Source organism: Plutella xylostella, chromosome 3, assembly GCF_932276165.1.
Source record: "Plutella xylostella chromosome 3, ilPluXylo3.1, whole genome shotgun sequence".
In the NCBI taxonomy this organism is placed as follows: Eukaryota; Metazoa; Arthropoda; class Insecta; order Lepidoptera; family Plutellidae; genus Plutella; species Plutella xylostella.
Genome location: NC_063983.1, coordinates 6,193,548 through 6,209,204, shown reverse-complemented (window position 1 = coordinate 6,209,204; position 15,657 = coordinate 6,193,548). Strand labels below are relative to the sequence as shown.

Here is a 15,657-nt window from a genome sequence, read left to right as displayed (position 1 = left end):
TAGTACTAGCTAAGCAATCTAGGTATTTTGAAATGAGAACTACAGACAGTTTTCAATTATATTTTTTGCTAGGAATTTATAATATTGCAGTCTTTATTATTTATAACAATCATCTAACCCATAATTGAACTAATTGTTCATCTCGTTGTTTTATCAGTTTAATTATTTCCAATAATAATTTTTTGCTGAATTCATATTACCTATTTATGTTCAAAAACTGAGTTTATTTCGTTGCAAATTATTGCAAAACTTCACGCATAATTCAATAGATTATCAATAATCACGAAATTGATAACGAAGCGAGCAATATCCGGTAACGAATCGAATGGAGTGCCTCTCTCAAGTGACATCATGAATTTATTATCATTGTTATATCGTGATCATTTATAATGTTTAATGCACTGCCGGGCAATGAAAAAGTTCCACTCAGAAAATTCCGACAACCAACGACCCTAATTTTTTCAAAGATTAAATTTAAAATTGGAACAAAATATTACCGATTTTAGTTGGTAATATCCTGATGCTCTGATAAATGTACTTCAATGTTGCAGAAGACGGCATTAAGCTAGCCTTTTCCGTTTAGAACTAATTTGCTTTTCTAACTACTCCTTCAGTGGAACCTTTTCATTGCTCGTGAGTGTATATATTAAACACTTACCATGTTAATTTTTTTTCTAACTAGGTACTCCTCATTTTACGGTAGCGCTAAGATGGAAATACTTAGTAGTTAAAGCTAAACCTGAAGTAGTAAGTTATGTACATAAATAAAAGAGTTGTATATTCGGGTAAAATCTTTGAACGAAATTTTGAAGAATTTCTTTAATACTTCGTTTACTAAACAGAAGCATCTGAAAGTATTCTATTTGTAAGAAACAAGGCCGTTGACTTATTCATTGATGTATCTCTACTATCTCAACTACTTGTGAAAGACAGGAAGGCGTGTACAGTTGGCCATAGAAAAAATATACCGCTCTATTTGTTTACAAGAATCACGCTCGCCGGTTACCACTTCCTCTGGCTAAGTGGATGATGATTTAGAGTTCCCATTATTTTGTAACGCACTGTAGATTGTTGCCTCGATATCTTGTGGTACACGTTTTTATTCATCGATTGAATTTGTCGGTAGCCATTTCATGAGAACGGCAATTTCATATTCTGTTTAGATAATTATAGTACTTGTTTATTTTTCATTTATTTATAATATTTCCATTTGACTATGGTAATGTACAGTTCAAAGAGTAAAATAATTGTGGATCAATTATAGAGCTTTCTTCATTAAAGTAATGTCAGAATACTCAAATACTTCCTCGTTTACGAAGATATGAATTATGTACCTATTATGAAATTTATAAAACATCACAATTTTATATTAAATGCTAAAATAAACACGGCGTCTCATATGATTTATTCAGCGTATTGATCGTAAATTTCGTGCGAGGTGTGACTAGCAACAGATGCTGCATCCGATTTTTTGCATGAAAGAGCCTTCACGTGGTGTATTTTTCATACAGCTACTCGTTTTTAGGGTTCCGTAGCCAAAATGGCAAAAACGGAACCCTTATAGTTTCGTCATGTCCGTCTGTCCGTCTGTCCGTCTGTCCGTCTGTCACAGCCGATTTACTCGGAAACTATAAGTACTACAGTGATGAAATTTGATGGGAATATGTGTTGTATGAACCGCTACAAAAATATGACACTAAATAGTAAAAAAAAGAATTGGGGGTGGGGCCCCCCATACATGTAACTGAGGGATGAAATTTTTTTTTTCGATGTACATACCCGTGTGGGGTATCAATGGAAAGGTCTTTTAAAATGATATAAAGTTTTCTAAAAAACATTTTTCTTAAAGTGAACGGTTTTTGAGATATCAGCTCTCAAAGTCGTAAAAAGTATGTCCCCCCCCCTCTATTTTTATAACTACGGGGTATAAAATTCTAAAAAAAATAGAGGTGATGCATGCTAATTAACTCTTTCAACGATTTTTGGTTTGATCAAAGTATCTCTTATAGTTTTTGAGATAGGTTGATTTAACTGTAATTTTGCTGCTACGGAACCCTTTGTGCGCGAGCCCGACTCGCACTTGGCCGGTTTTTTTTGTTAAGTTAATTTAGTGTGGGAATACCATTAAAATTTACTAGACCGGAGGCTGAGTAGATGTTAATTTCTACTTCTAATCCGGTATTTCGAGATCCCATAAGAGTTAATTTTAATTGATTGAATGTAATTACGAAAATGTATTTATTGTATGTAGGTGTACCTAAATAAAAAAACACGCATTACCTACATCTTCCTATCGTCATCTGTTATAGTTACATAATTCAAGAAATTCTGTCAGAAAACCTACATCATTCCATCCATTTCTAGTACGATGCGATTTACCTACCTCAATTTATGAGAAAAACATAACAGTAATACTTGCAATTTATTTATTTTCTTATGTATAATGTTTTTAATAGCTTCCTTAAGCTGTCTATTTCGTCGCCTGTTTACATTGGATTATAATTAATTGTGTTTGTCTTACATCGCGGCGCTTGCAGTGACCGGTATGTTAATAAGCCCACTCCGGAAATGGTACCTGTTTAACGTTTAGATCCTTGTGGGTTTTTATGCTAGTTTTTATGAAGCCCAAATCGGTCTATTTGGATCCGGAGCGGGATTAGAAATATTTCGACTCATTTCTGAACCGGTTCGTCGTCCGTGACATAATGAGTGATAAACTATAAATAATACCCACTGCTGATTAAAATGATTCTTGCATGACACTATTGACCAGATAAATCTTACTATCATAATTTCTTTACGAGACTTAATGTACTTATTTTTTCTTTTGTTACAGATGACAGAAAGTGATGCACGAAAATAAGTGAAAAAACCAACAAAATGCACATCCAAACCTTCATTACTTTAACCGTAATTTTACTTTGCGATGCAAAACTGCCGAGACAGAAAGAAACGTACCAAATAAATGAGCTTCCCGCAAATCCGACACAAAACGCGGCAGCTCAGCGGTTGCTGCAGTTCGACAGAAAAACCAAGACCACGAGTAAAATAGTCGATCAATACAAAGTGCGGAATCGGAGGAACGTATTCGATTCGAAATCGTACGAATCGGGTCTAATCTGGGCTCACTCAGAGCGGCTGGATGAAAGCGGTGACGTGGTCATCCGATGGGTGAACTCGGACTCGAGTATTACGTTTCGTGTGGAAGCCAAGACTAAGGGATACGTCGGCATCGGGTTTAACGCCAGAAGAAATATGAGAGGCGCTGATTTGGTGGTCGCCTGGGTTGACGACCGGAACGGCAATGCTCAGATTTTGGTGAGTTTATAGAATTGATATTAATATACACACATGCACGAGCAAAAAAAGTTCCAGTGGCAATAGCACCAAATAATTCCTAAACGGAAAAGACGTCATTTAACAGCTCATCAGAATATTACCAACTGAAAACGTAATATATTTTAATCAAATTCTTAATTAAATGTTCAACAAAATTTCGTCATTGCTCGTAAGTGTAGTTTGCATGTTACAAATATTTCAGTAATATCCTACTGGTGTTGGTGTTCATTGTGTTCAACTTAAAACGGCAGACACAAGAACACTTTTATTTTTTTCTCGCAAACTTTATATTCTTTAGAACCTAGACATTGTCTGGAAAATATCGATTTAGGAACTATTTCTTTATGTTAGATGTAGCAATTTCATTCTAAGTTGGAGAATAAAAATACAATTTCTATGTAGTCAACTTTCAAACAAAAAATATCGCGGTTAATACACACGTTCCATAGAATCACAAACACACGCCAAACTTATAACTACCCAACTTCAGACTCCGTTGGTTACAAAAACAGCATGTGAACTGGCGTAGAAAAAGGCTTTCGTCAGAAATTCGATATATTTGTTTGTGTCGGCACGGGCGTGCTTTGTTTAGAGGATTGTAGTCGTTATGGTTGGAGTAATAGTGCTGTTATTATGTTGTCGACGTTGTTGTGAGACAATGGTGATGTCTGCGGTTTTCGTAGGAGGATGTCAACGCACCGGCAGGCATCGAGCCGAAACCGATTCACCGTGGATTCAACACTATCCATTATATTATTTAGTTGTAGGTAAAGTGCTCTTTCTAAGTAGAAAGAAAAAAACAACGCGCGGCGACCCACTGCAGCAATGGGACCTAGCCCTAATAGTAAACAAGGACTCATTTTATTAGCCGTACGTAGGTCAGGTAGGTATACCTGACCTATAAAGAAAAGAAGAAGAGTTCTGTTAATATAAATTTGTCATAATTATTTATCCGTGTGTGCTCCGTGGACACGTAACTCTGGAACGGAATATACATAAACAACAAAAAAAAAATAAGATAAAGGCACGAAATTATGACCATGGTCAGGGGTTTTCAACATCGTTTCAAAGCGAAGTTGCAGTAGGTAAAGTAATATATGACAGGAAACTGCATATAAAAGCAGTATTTTTGAGGCCTCTCTGCACCCGTACAATCCTCGGCCTAACGTAACAAATGGTTAACCACTCTTGCGTTTAATCCCGGATTTGTGTACAGTTGAAGAGAAAATGTGTTGAGAGGGGAAAAAAATTATTATCGCGTAGATGCATTATTTTGTACAATTATATTATGTGTGCAATAAAGATTTTTAAAATAATAGGTTCCTGATTCGTTTTTGTTTGAAATTATACGCATTTAGGTCTCATTCGTCTTAGTCGGTTAAAAAAAATATCTTCATTATTTAATGACATTTTCCTAAAACACTAAATTAGGTACTTATATCAAAATGTTAAAAAAGAACATTATAGTGCTGTAGATAAGCATATCAATCAAATAATTTACAGAATCCGATAGGAAACCCAAACATTAATATAATAAAAGGAAGCGAAGCTCGCTCCAAACTCGCAGTAATGTCTATCCAATTTACTCCGTGTTACCAAATCCCCTGTGGAACGTTTCTTAGGACAGAAATACTTTATTTAACAACCTGCTCAATATTCCGGAAAGCGACAACGTAATCGCACGCAACGGGCGTCTTTAAAATCAATTTGTGCGCGAGCGTACCCTGAACCCCTTGTCACAAACACCACACCCCTGTTTAGTACGTAAAGCCGGGTCCAGACGAGTGTAACGTGTAATGTAACACGAATTCTACGTGTGGTGGTCGTCACAACGAGCATTACATGTAACGCACGCGGTTGATCCATCGGCTGTCGGTTTTTCGCGCGAACACGAAAGCGCGCGCAGTGCTCGTTTGGTTGAGTTCGCGTGCCGTCCACACTGTTGACGCTAAATTACACGTAATGTTACATTTCACGTTACACTCGTCTGGACCCGGCTTTACGTACAGTCGCGTAGAGTTCGCGACTGAGTCATTGTTTTTTCTACTTAACGTTAATGTGAACTTTTACACTAAAGCTTTTTAGCATTCTGCATATTTGCGTGGAAGTGTGCATTTTTTGTTTTCTTTTAATGCCAGTTAAATTATCAGAGTCGTTTATTGTGCACTACGGCAGTAGGTGGTAGTAGCGTTGGGATTCTTTAGGGAAGTAAGTTTTAAATCAATGAACGGAGGTAAAAAGACCTATCTATCTACCACGTCATTGTCAAAAATACATTTAAAATTGTTGCCATAATAATTATATTATTTATGTAGGCTGTTGGCACTTGTTTCTGTTGCAAAGTACCTAAGCTCTATCGGACTCTAGCTATATAAACTCCTTTGGGTAACTTAAACGTCACCATGGGTTCGCTGACCTTAATGACCAAACGACATCTTTAGTACTTACCTACACTTGTTTGTCCGCAGACCTGTATTACGTAATCCTTGTTAGGTTCACACGATAATAATTCTCTTGAATGCAGGTCTCGACTATAGCTACAAAGTATACCTATCCACCTCCTACACGACTAGACTTCAAGACTAAAACTTTGATACTAAAATTGCATAATCGGGTGCCAGAATCACTATTCACTCAGGTCGGATCAAATACAACATTCGTTTTTGTTTGTTATACTAATTATGAACTGTGATTCTATGCTACGTGATGTACGTTGTACGCTAAAATGTAACATTAGAAATTTTTTTCAAACATTACCTTTGGCTTTCAATTCTTTGCCACGATTACATAAAGAACAACTCAAACATACATCAAAGGAAGATAGATACCTACAAACCGGTTACATAGGAAGGTATTATAAATTATTAAATGGATCCTTTTTGTTTGGATCGATATTTTCGGTAATTAATAGCAAGATCGAATCGATCGAATTAGACTTGGTATGCAGATCGCTTGAAGGCATCTGTACAGACGTATCAAAATTGGTTAGGTTACTATGAATTATTATGTTAGTATGAAATATAAGATCACAGTGTGGGTATTATAATTTTACAAGTACAGTACATAACAAGTCATATTCTAGAGGCATGTCCAGCAGAAGAAGACTACATACGGAATGATGATAATAGTAAGAATCGATCGAATCGAAGAGTTCGGCCCGTTCCAGGGTTTCAACATACAAAACAAAAAATTGAGAGGGAAATAAAAATTTGATTAAAAGTTTTATTTTGTATATTTCAATATTTTGGTTTACTATTGATAAAAATAACTGTGGTTTTTATCTTCTACTTGTATTGCAAAGAACTTAAGCAACAGTGGCGCTTTTGGTTCCCAAATTATTTTTGATCAATCTATTTAAATGGATCAAGTCGATCATTTTTATAGCGCTCATATCCCGTCGTAAAACTTAACCATGAACTTCGATATACACATATATAATAATAAAATTCAACTATTCTCCAAATATAATTGTTATGTAAGAAACCGAGATAGATCATGTATGTATAAAATATTAGATTTATTCTCAACAAGACAAGTCCTTAATAAAAACTTGTAAAGATAATGCTTCCTTTTTAGATGGCTACATAGTATTTTTTTCCTGTACGAATTCTTACAAAAATTCCACTACAGGTGATACGGCCCATGTGCAATGTAGGTACTTTTTATCACCTAGGTATATTTACCGGTATATCGCCAGGACCAGTACCCAGGTATGGGTCGGTTGGCAGTTATAGTTACAATTCACCGAAGTCCCCTTCAGTGCCAACAATCAGGTGCGATGCGGTTCCTATCACCAAAACAGGTCACGTTGCTATTGTCCACAAAAACACTGCCCCTCAAGATTCACCAAACATTTTCCATATTCACCTTACAATAGGGCTGGTTTTCGTAAAACATGTCACGGTGCCAAAGGACAAGGTGAGGTGAATGAGGAGTAGGCTTACTTAAAATTCTTCCCAATGGGCCAGCATTTTAAATGGATACAGTATTAGACTTAAACAACCAAGTACCTACACTACACCCGTGAAGACGCTACATGAATTCTAGATGGCCAAAGGAAGTGTAAACTCGCCCATTTGAAACTCAGATTGTGGGAAAATCATACGTGTAGGTGCCTACAAGATTTTTTTAAGAAAGTCTCATTTCGTTTTATACAGGCTGGAATTTTATCAATGAATGAACCATATTATGTATATGGTAAATTGACCCAATTTAATAATAATAATAAATATCAGTGTTCCACTATCTTTTCAACTTCAAAGAAGGTACCTATTGTTATTTGCAATTAGGTACATAACATTAATATTTTAATATTAGACCAATGCTCCTGTGTTAGGTACGTAAACATTACGTATATGAGATACTAGCTGTTCCCGCGCGCTTCGCTTCGCCTTAAAAAGTTTTCCCGTGGGAATTCCGGGATAAAAAGTAGCCTATGTTCTTTCCTAGGGTCTAAACCGTATGTATACCAAATTTCATTCAAATCCGTTCAGTAGTTTTGGCGTGAAAGAGTAACAGATAGACAGACAGACAGACAGACAGACAGACAGACAGACAGACACAGTTACTTTCGCATTTATAATATTAGTTAGGATAGGAAAGTGTATCGAGCAAGGTGCATGCGTATTGCTTATGCGGGCTGACACCTGCTTAACTACCGAAGCAAATGCAGACAAAATAACACATTGATCTCGATTTATTTATTTATATATAATAATTTATTTTACATACAACAGAGTATAGTAACCAAGAAACTGGAGAAAAATGGTGCAGTTACAAACCGTGAAATCGAAAATACTAAATCTTTTACTTCAGGAGATACTTTTCTGTCTCACCTATTCAAATAAGCAGTATAAACTTACTTAAATCGTTATCAACGACAAATCCTCAGATTAACTAACTAAAGTTAAACAGTTGTTCCCGTGAGCATCACAATAAAAAGTTTACTCGTGTTAGGCTTTACGTAGGTAATTTGATAAAAAGCTAGACAATGTCTAATCCAGATTTTTGACTTTCTGCACACCATTATTTACGAAAAATCCTTTATTAATAGTTTTTACGTAAAAGGTGAAAGAGTAACAAACATACTTACTCACAAACTTTTCCATTTATAATATTACGTAGTTAATAGGATTTATGCTGTTTCCTACTGTAAACATTTAAACTTTGGCAGTCTCAAATCAACAAATTCAGTTGAGTGCTTTTGCTAATAAATGTTCTAAAACCTTGTGTCCAGAATTTTCTTTGGGTACACTATGTGCTTCTTAAAAAATTAATAATTTATGTAAGTATTTTTATCATCCATCAGTAATTTTTGATGTAATATAAAATTAAAAGTAATACACACTTGTTTAAATTGCGACTCTACTTAGGTACATCTCCAACGGTAATGTGGATATAACAGCTGTTGTTAAAGCTTTAATGATTCTTTCTGCTTAAGGAAGTAGACACTTACTTTAGCTTCATACAGGGCAGCTTCGTATAATAGGTAGGCAGACACAAAGCTTTGACGTAGTTTACGTGGCATTCCGTCCCATTGTATACCATTCTCATGCGAAGCGAACGCAATGGATTCTCAAAACTTATTCTTTGTGTGTGAACATAGAAGGAATTTTAATGTATCCGACTTTAAACTTGTATAAAATTGCACACTCGTGTCTTTTAATCTAAGAATAAGCTTAGACAGATGTTATTCCCATAGTTTTTGAAATTACTGAGTTAATTGCCTGAGTTGGTCGTATGGTGGTCGTATGCCTAGATAAAGCACATACATAAAAGCTAGAATTAAAATAAATGAGTATCGTCTAGAACTGCTTTTATTGTTAGGTTATAAATCTTTGTTGGTTACCTTACATATAAAACAACAAAAAACGTAATAGTTAGGCAATACATTAAGAATCTTTCTGACCTTGATTCTCTCTATAAACTTCTTCGTCAGTGAGGGAACTGGTACTTATCCAATCCCTGAGATTTCAAACCGAACAATTAAACTCAGGATGTGATAATAAAAAGAACTTTTTGCCGATCGTGGGAATCTCGGCTACCAATAGCGAGTCTGCGTTTAAATCAGAGAATCCTTGCTAAACCTGTTCTGTTACGATGGATTTTATAAAATGTACATACATAGGTCCTGTACAGTGATGTTGCTTTATAGACATGTGCACAGATTTTTTAATATCTCGACAAATGATGAACTGGTCTTATTATATACTTACACGTATTTTGATAAGTCCCATCTGTCAAAATTGTCCCTTGGCACAAAGAAAATGTATTAGCTGGCAGGTTTTTTTACATTTATTTTTTGCCCAAGTATTTTTATGGCGAAACCGAATTACGCCCTACATAAGTACAAGTTAAAGTATAGATAGCTATCATTTACAAGTTACGCACCAGGTGCAACGACATACGGCAGGGCACGTGCGGTCGACATCTGCCCAAGAAAAAAGGAACGTAAATAATAATAATAACAACAACAGTTATTATTATTTGACTTTGCAGTCTTTGAAGGAGTAGAGACATCTGCCGGTCTATTAATATCTATCATCTGCCGTTTCCTTTGAGGATGTGCAAATGGGATCGAGTGTGGTCGCTAGGAAGAATGCAATTATTTACATCCACATTATGTGGTACTTAGTGCCTTTAGCTACTTTTGTAATGAGTATGGAAACTTAACAAGAATATAGAGGTACTAATGTGGTGGCTTTATCGATAAAATCTAGTCCTCTGATTCGAAAAGCCGTGGTTTCAAATCGTGAATGAACCAAGGAATTATTTTCAACCCTAGATATAATTATTTTATATATTTTGACTGTATGTATCATCATCATAACACAATCTGATAAAAATTAAGAAATTCAAGGACAATTATACTATTTCGTGAATTACGGTGAAAGAAAACATTGTAAGGAAACCTGCACATAGTGTACATAATTATACCTAGATCTGCATGTACCTTATAACCAATGAAAAGTACAGCACAGATTCCCTCGTCAAACTTATATTCTTTTACCTCTTAGGTAAATGTTGCCAAATATTATTCGCCAAATTTTGTTAGTAGCCGAGAACAAATTTAATCTAAATTCTCGATCGTCAATATTGTATAGGCTGTAGTAAATATTTTACCTGACTAGAGAAGGGATCAAAGGTCTGACCCAAAAAACTTTCCCTGGTTTTGATTGGGTCTTTTGTGTCAGCTGTTTTTGATACACGGATATGGTTTTCTGTCACTACTTTGAGATTACGGTTCGAAAATCTTATTATGGACCCACACATTCGGTGGCTTATTCGTTATCTTGATAACTATAAGTAGGTACGTTATATTGTTTTGTGTTTATAAAATAATTTAACCAAAAAATAATTTTCAATGTAATAGATAGTATTATTAGTTCTCTTACTTATAAACTCTCTTCGCTAACCGAAGTGTTGGCTTCAAGACATTTTATTTTGGCGGAATGATCACTTTAATCAATAATTTCCACCCATTGTACCTACCTACCTTTCTAATTTTGAGATCTGAAGTAACCTGAATTTCCAAAAGTCGTAGAACAAAAGTTGTTTAGAATGACCCCCTGATTCACCCCCTTTCGGCTTAGTACCCTTTGTGTAACATCGTGTATATTCTGCTACTACTATATTCTTATTATACTTAATTCAACTAAATAATCCAATAATTCCATTGTTTCCAGGACTGCCACGGTCCCGAGATAGACAACATCGCAGTAGCGGATGAGGTGCAGAACTACGAGTTGATCTCCGGATACCAGAACGAGACACACACGACCATCGAGTTCCGGAGACAACTCGACACTTGCGATAGACAAGACTTTCTGATTGGGGTAAGTGGTTTTATTTGATAATTAGCAATAAAAAGTAGTCTATTTGAGTAGCCTATCCAGGGTGTCAGCTAAGTCCATTCATAAAATCGGTTCAGCCGTTTGGACGTGAGGAAGTAACAAACACATACACTTTCGCCTTTGTACGTACATATTAGTAAGATATATTTTTGGAATTTAAAACTACTAAAAAATACATACAATAGACATAATTATAATATAGAGAGCTAGCTTTAAAAGATTACGTCTGAATTTTCTTCATAAGTACGCTACAAATCTGATTTAATTTTATTGTTTGCCCTCATCCTGAATACACAATTGCTGATTTTTAAAATAATATTTAATATCGAATCGATTTGATGAGCATTATAAATGGTGCGAATCAATTGAAAGATTTTTGTTGGATCAGGTCTTTCGTTTAATGAAATTTTCAATCGTAAAGCCGTCCGTAATTTTCTGTTTTCGTGGGATTTGGACCATACCAAGGTTTATATTAGATCCAGTAACTTATGGATGTTTGTATCTTCATCGTATTTTTTGATCAAGGAAACGTGCCTTGGCCTTTTCATTTGATATCACAATGAAATGAAATGAAATGAAATGAAATGAAATGAAATGAAATGAAATGAAATGAAATGAAATGAAATGAAATGAAATGAAATGAAATGAAATGAAATGAAATGAAATGAAATGAAATGAAATGAAATGAAATGAAATAGTTTTATTTGCACGATATGTTTGTTAGATACCTTAATCTTGAACATCTAGATTGTCTGTCCTGTATTGTCTACCTTTTGGATTTCGTATGATGATCACGAAATGAAAATGAAAAAATGACAACATTTTTGATGAATTGATGATGAATCAGTACTTTAAACAATACTTATGAACGTAAAATTTTAGCAAAGTATGACATGTATTCTCCCCACGAAAAATTTGGATAGTAAACTTTGAAATATAAAGTACGCTAGTTCAATGGTAAAAACCCAATTTTCATTCCAACATCGAAAAATATTCCACAAACAGTCATTTCCCGTCATCAGCGGAAAACCTCTAGTCACCTCACTTAACTTATTATTTTATTTCCCTTTACTACTATTCCAGGACGACACAACCCAGGTGCTATGGGCGTTGGGTCCGGATGGCTCTGACGGGGAGCTCCCGAAGCACGTGCACAGCGGCTCCAGGCCTCTGAGGCTGCTGCTGCCCGTCCCCAAGCCGGAGTCCATACCGCTGAGGCACTGGGATGTGCGACTGTTTAATGTGAGTATTGAGCAGAGTAATCTATTTACTGAAGACATTCCAAATTTTTAAATATTTATATGGTCACTACAATATAGCGTTAGGTTAAGGAATTAAGTTAGGTGTAATTAAACCGAAAAGTAAATAATACCGATTGAATAAATAAACTGACATAGTGTTACGTGGATCTCGCAACTTTTTAAGGTAACTTTGCGATACTTGGTATAGTTATCTTGACTAACGGTATTGTTTGCTTTTGTTTTACTTGACTTATCTTATTCCAAATACAACGCTTAATTTAACTCACTCAACTCCACTAATCTAAAATTCTCCTTTACTCGTACATAAAGTGAGTCCCTCATACTGTCAGCGTAACGTTTTTAATGTGCTATAAAGTGCCGACAGTAAGAATCTTCATTAAATCCGCTTACAGCTCACGATCCCGCACGATATGGCCACTCTGTTCTGGTGCAAGATATTCAAAGCTCCAGATCTGCCCATGAAGCACCATATCGTTGGCTACCAGCCGCTGATCGACAGTCGACCAATCAGGAACGGCCGTCCGGTTTTAGAGAAAAACAGTCTGTCGCCAGTCCATCACATGGTGATGTATGAGTGTGCGGAGGATCTGGACAAACAGATGTGGAACGATTGGGCGGAAAGTGATGGGGAGTTTGGTCCGATGAGGCCGCGGGAGTGGGCCAGCTGTGTCACCCCTATTGCAGCTTGGGCTATGGGATCTAAAGGTTTGTATTTTTGAATTTGAAGTTTGTTCTATATAAATAAGTACTTAATAGAAAATCCAAATATTTTTTTAGATGTCATGTCTCTTTCTAACTGGTATAGTTACCTACTTATTACTGATTTATAAAATAAAACCCCCTACATGGACACATTGTACAATGGCCGTATAGAAAGTTAACAAATAACTTGTATGTCTTCAAGTAATATCTATAACTTTAAGCCTTTCAGGACTTACATACCTGTGTGACTGAATTTAGACGAAAATTACTCTCGAGCCATCCAATTATAAATCTTACTTTCTTGCTGTAAGGCTGATATTTATGAAGTGTTCTAATGAATTTTGCTTGAAATTTTCAGGTGAATTCTTGCCAGAAAATGTCGGCATACCTCTAGGCGAGAAAGGCGGCGTATCTTACTACATGCTGGAGGTTCATTATGATAATCAGGCACTGCACGAAGGTGAGAAAATCCTTTAATTAATACCAAATAGCTATCTGTTATAGCGACTAAATGCTCTAAAATATACCTACTGTGTAAACGAGGAAATAGTTTTGCATTTCATCAGAAGAGAAAGAAGAGAGAATGCTTTTAGCATTAAGTCTACCTGATTGTACATCTGCTCTTTGTAAATTTTGCAATGTAGGTATTCATAAAATAAATATTGATACTATTAAATAAGTAACTAAATATTGTTACTTCCATTCTATTTTCCTTTTGTTAGTTCTTAGATGGAGTAAATAAGATTTTAGAATAGTAGTAGTATTCTAACCTCTGTTTACTTACTCATATATTCTGTATCTATTACCACCATCTTCACCCCACATCTCCTTACTTCCCAGTCCTGGACAGCTCGGGCATCCGCATCCACTACACGCCGTCCCTACGGGCTCACGACGCGGCGCTGCTGGGCTCCGGCATAGGGGTGTCGGCGCTGCACGTGATCCCGCCCAAGCAACGCCAGTACCGGACCGTGGGGATATGTAGTCCCGAGTGTAGTACCAATGTGAGTATGATAATTTCCTCTAACTCCACCAGGAGCATAGCGCCTCCACATTTCTTCTCCAGACGTTTCTGTCCTGGGCTCTTTCCGTGGCTTCGTCCCAGGAGATTCCGACGGCATTGAGGTCGCTGAGGATGGATCTCCGCGCCTGTTTCAGGATGTGTGGATATATTGGCGTAAAAATTTAATAAATATAATTACAGAGAGTGACAGCATGTATTTTATCCCACAAGAAGCCGTTATTAAGACATTGTGAAACAGGCCCAAAAGTCAGTAAAATTGTAAAATGACTGTGAGTTTCACAACAAGTTCTTCCAAAAATTCTTGCTTCATACCTAATAATAATATCTTGAAGTTTGATAATGAAGCCTCATTTCTGGAGTCATTAATGCACTACGCATAGTCAGTATTATAGTAGTTTTTGTCTAAGGCACAAAAAATATTTTTGCTAAATCCTTTCATTTTTATTCTTACAGACCATGCCAGAAGAGGGTATCAACATTGTATCAGTTCTGCTACACGCTCACGGACAAGCAAGAAAAATTTCATTGAAACATATTCGAGGCAACGAAGAACTCCCAAGAATTTCTGAGGTATTTCGATTATTTTTAATTTCATATACAGCTCCATCTATTGATAAACTCTGGATAACTAGTTATGTACCCCCAAGTATCTCACCCTTAGAACTTTCTGGAACTTTAAATATAAACATAAACAGAGATACCGTAAGCATTGCAACATATTATATTGTTATTGCATCAGCCAGGATGCTGATGGATCATTCCACGAATCTCCAACTTTGTAAAGCATCAACTGTATGGAGTGTAGAGTGATGTATCAGCAGATTGGTCACGTAGGCCACTCTTAGTGTTAAGACTATGTCATTGTATGAGTCAGTATTAAACGGACCTCAAATCGGAACGGTTATGCTCGTCTTTAATTTTAGTTTTTTAAAAACCTAATAGCGCGGACCCGCAATTTGACTGGCGCAGCCGGTAGGATAGTCGCTATAAATTAGCAGCGCGTGTTTCGCATCTGTCGGTTCGAGCATCAAATTTTGCTTACCTAAAAAGGTGAAATTACGTCGCGATTCGCTATTAAACGGCTATTCCAAGAACCAAACAAATACGTCGAGAAACGGGTATCCAAAAGTGCATTAGTGTTTTTGCTCGAGTGTTGAGGCAGCGATGCGTTGGTAAGTACACTTCTCACCTCCCAAATCCAGTCCTCTCCATTTTTCACATGTTATTTAGGGATCAAATTCTCTCTTCTTAACGCTAGATATTAAGTAAATTGTATGAAATTGATTAAATTGATTAAAAGTAAAATTGTAAAGCTAAAAAATAGGTTAGTGCATCAAATTCTGCAACCCCTAGTTAAGTAAAATATAGGATAAGTAATCATTATTCTAGGAAAATTCCCATAATTATTGAGTTATTTTGGAAGCGTTTGCTTAAAATCAGTAATGTCTAAAATAATTTTAATTCCCCGCGAATTTTC

At 36.0% G+C, this 15,657-nt stretch overlaps 1 protein-coding gene across 2 annotated transcripts in view; it reads left to right on the top strand.

Annotated features, from left to right (window-relative positions):
* The window catches only part of LOC105382740 (MOXD1 homolog 1), a 46,867-nt gene that overhangs the window by 21,406 nt on the left and 9,804 nt on the right, over positions 1 to 15,657 (top strand). For both annotated transcript variants that reach the window (XM_038116776.2, XM_011552677.3), the window contains exons 2-8: positions 2,837 to 3,318; positions 11,025 to 11,174; positions 12,276 to 12,434; positions 12,847 to 13,159; positions 13,515 to 13,616; positions 13,997 to 14,160; positions 14,634 to 14,750. In XM_038116776.2, the coding sequence (XP_037972704.2) occupies positions 2,881 to 3,318; positions 11,025 to 11,174; positions 12,276 to 12,434; positions 12,847 to 13,159; positions 13,515 to 13,616; positions 13,997 to 14,160; positions 14,634 to 14,750 (1,443 nt within the window). In that variant the 5' untranslated portion in view covers positions 2,837 to 2,880. The remainder of the gene's footprint in view (positions 1 to 2,836; positions 3,319 to 11,024; positions 11,175 to 12,275; positions 12,435 to 12,846; positions 13,160 to 13,514; positions 13,617 to 13,996; positions 14,161 to 14,633; positions 14,751 to 15,657) is intronic.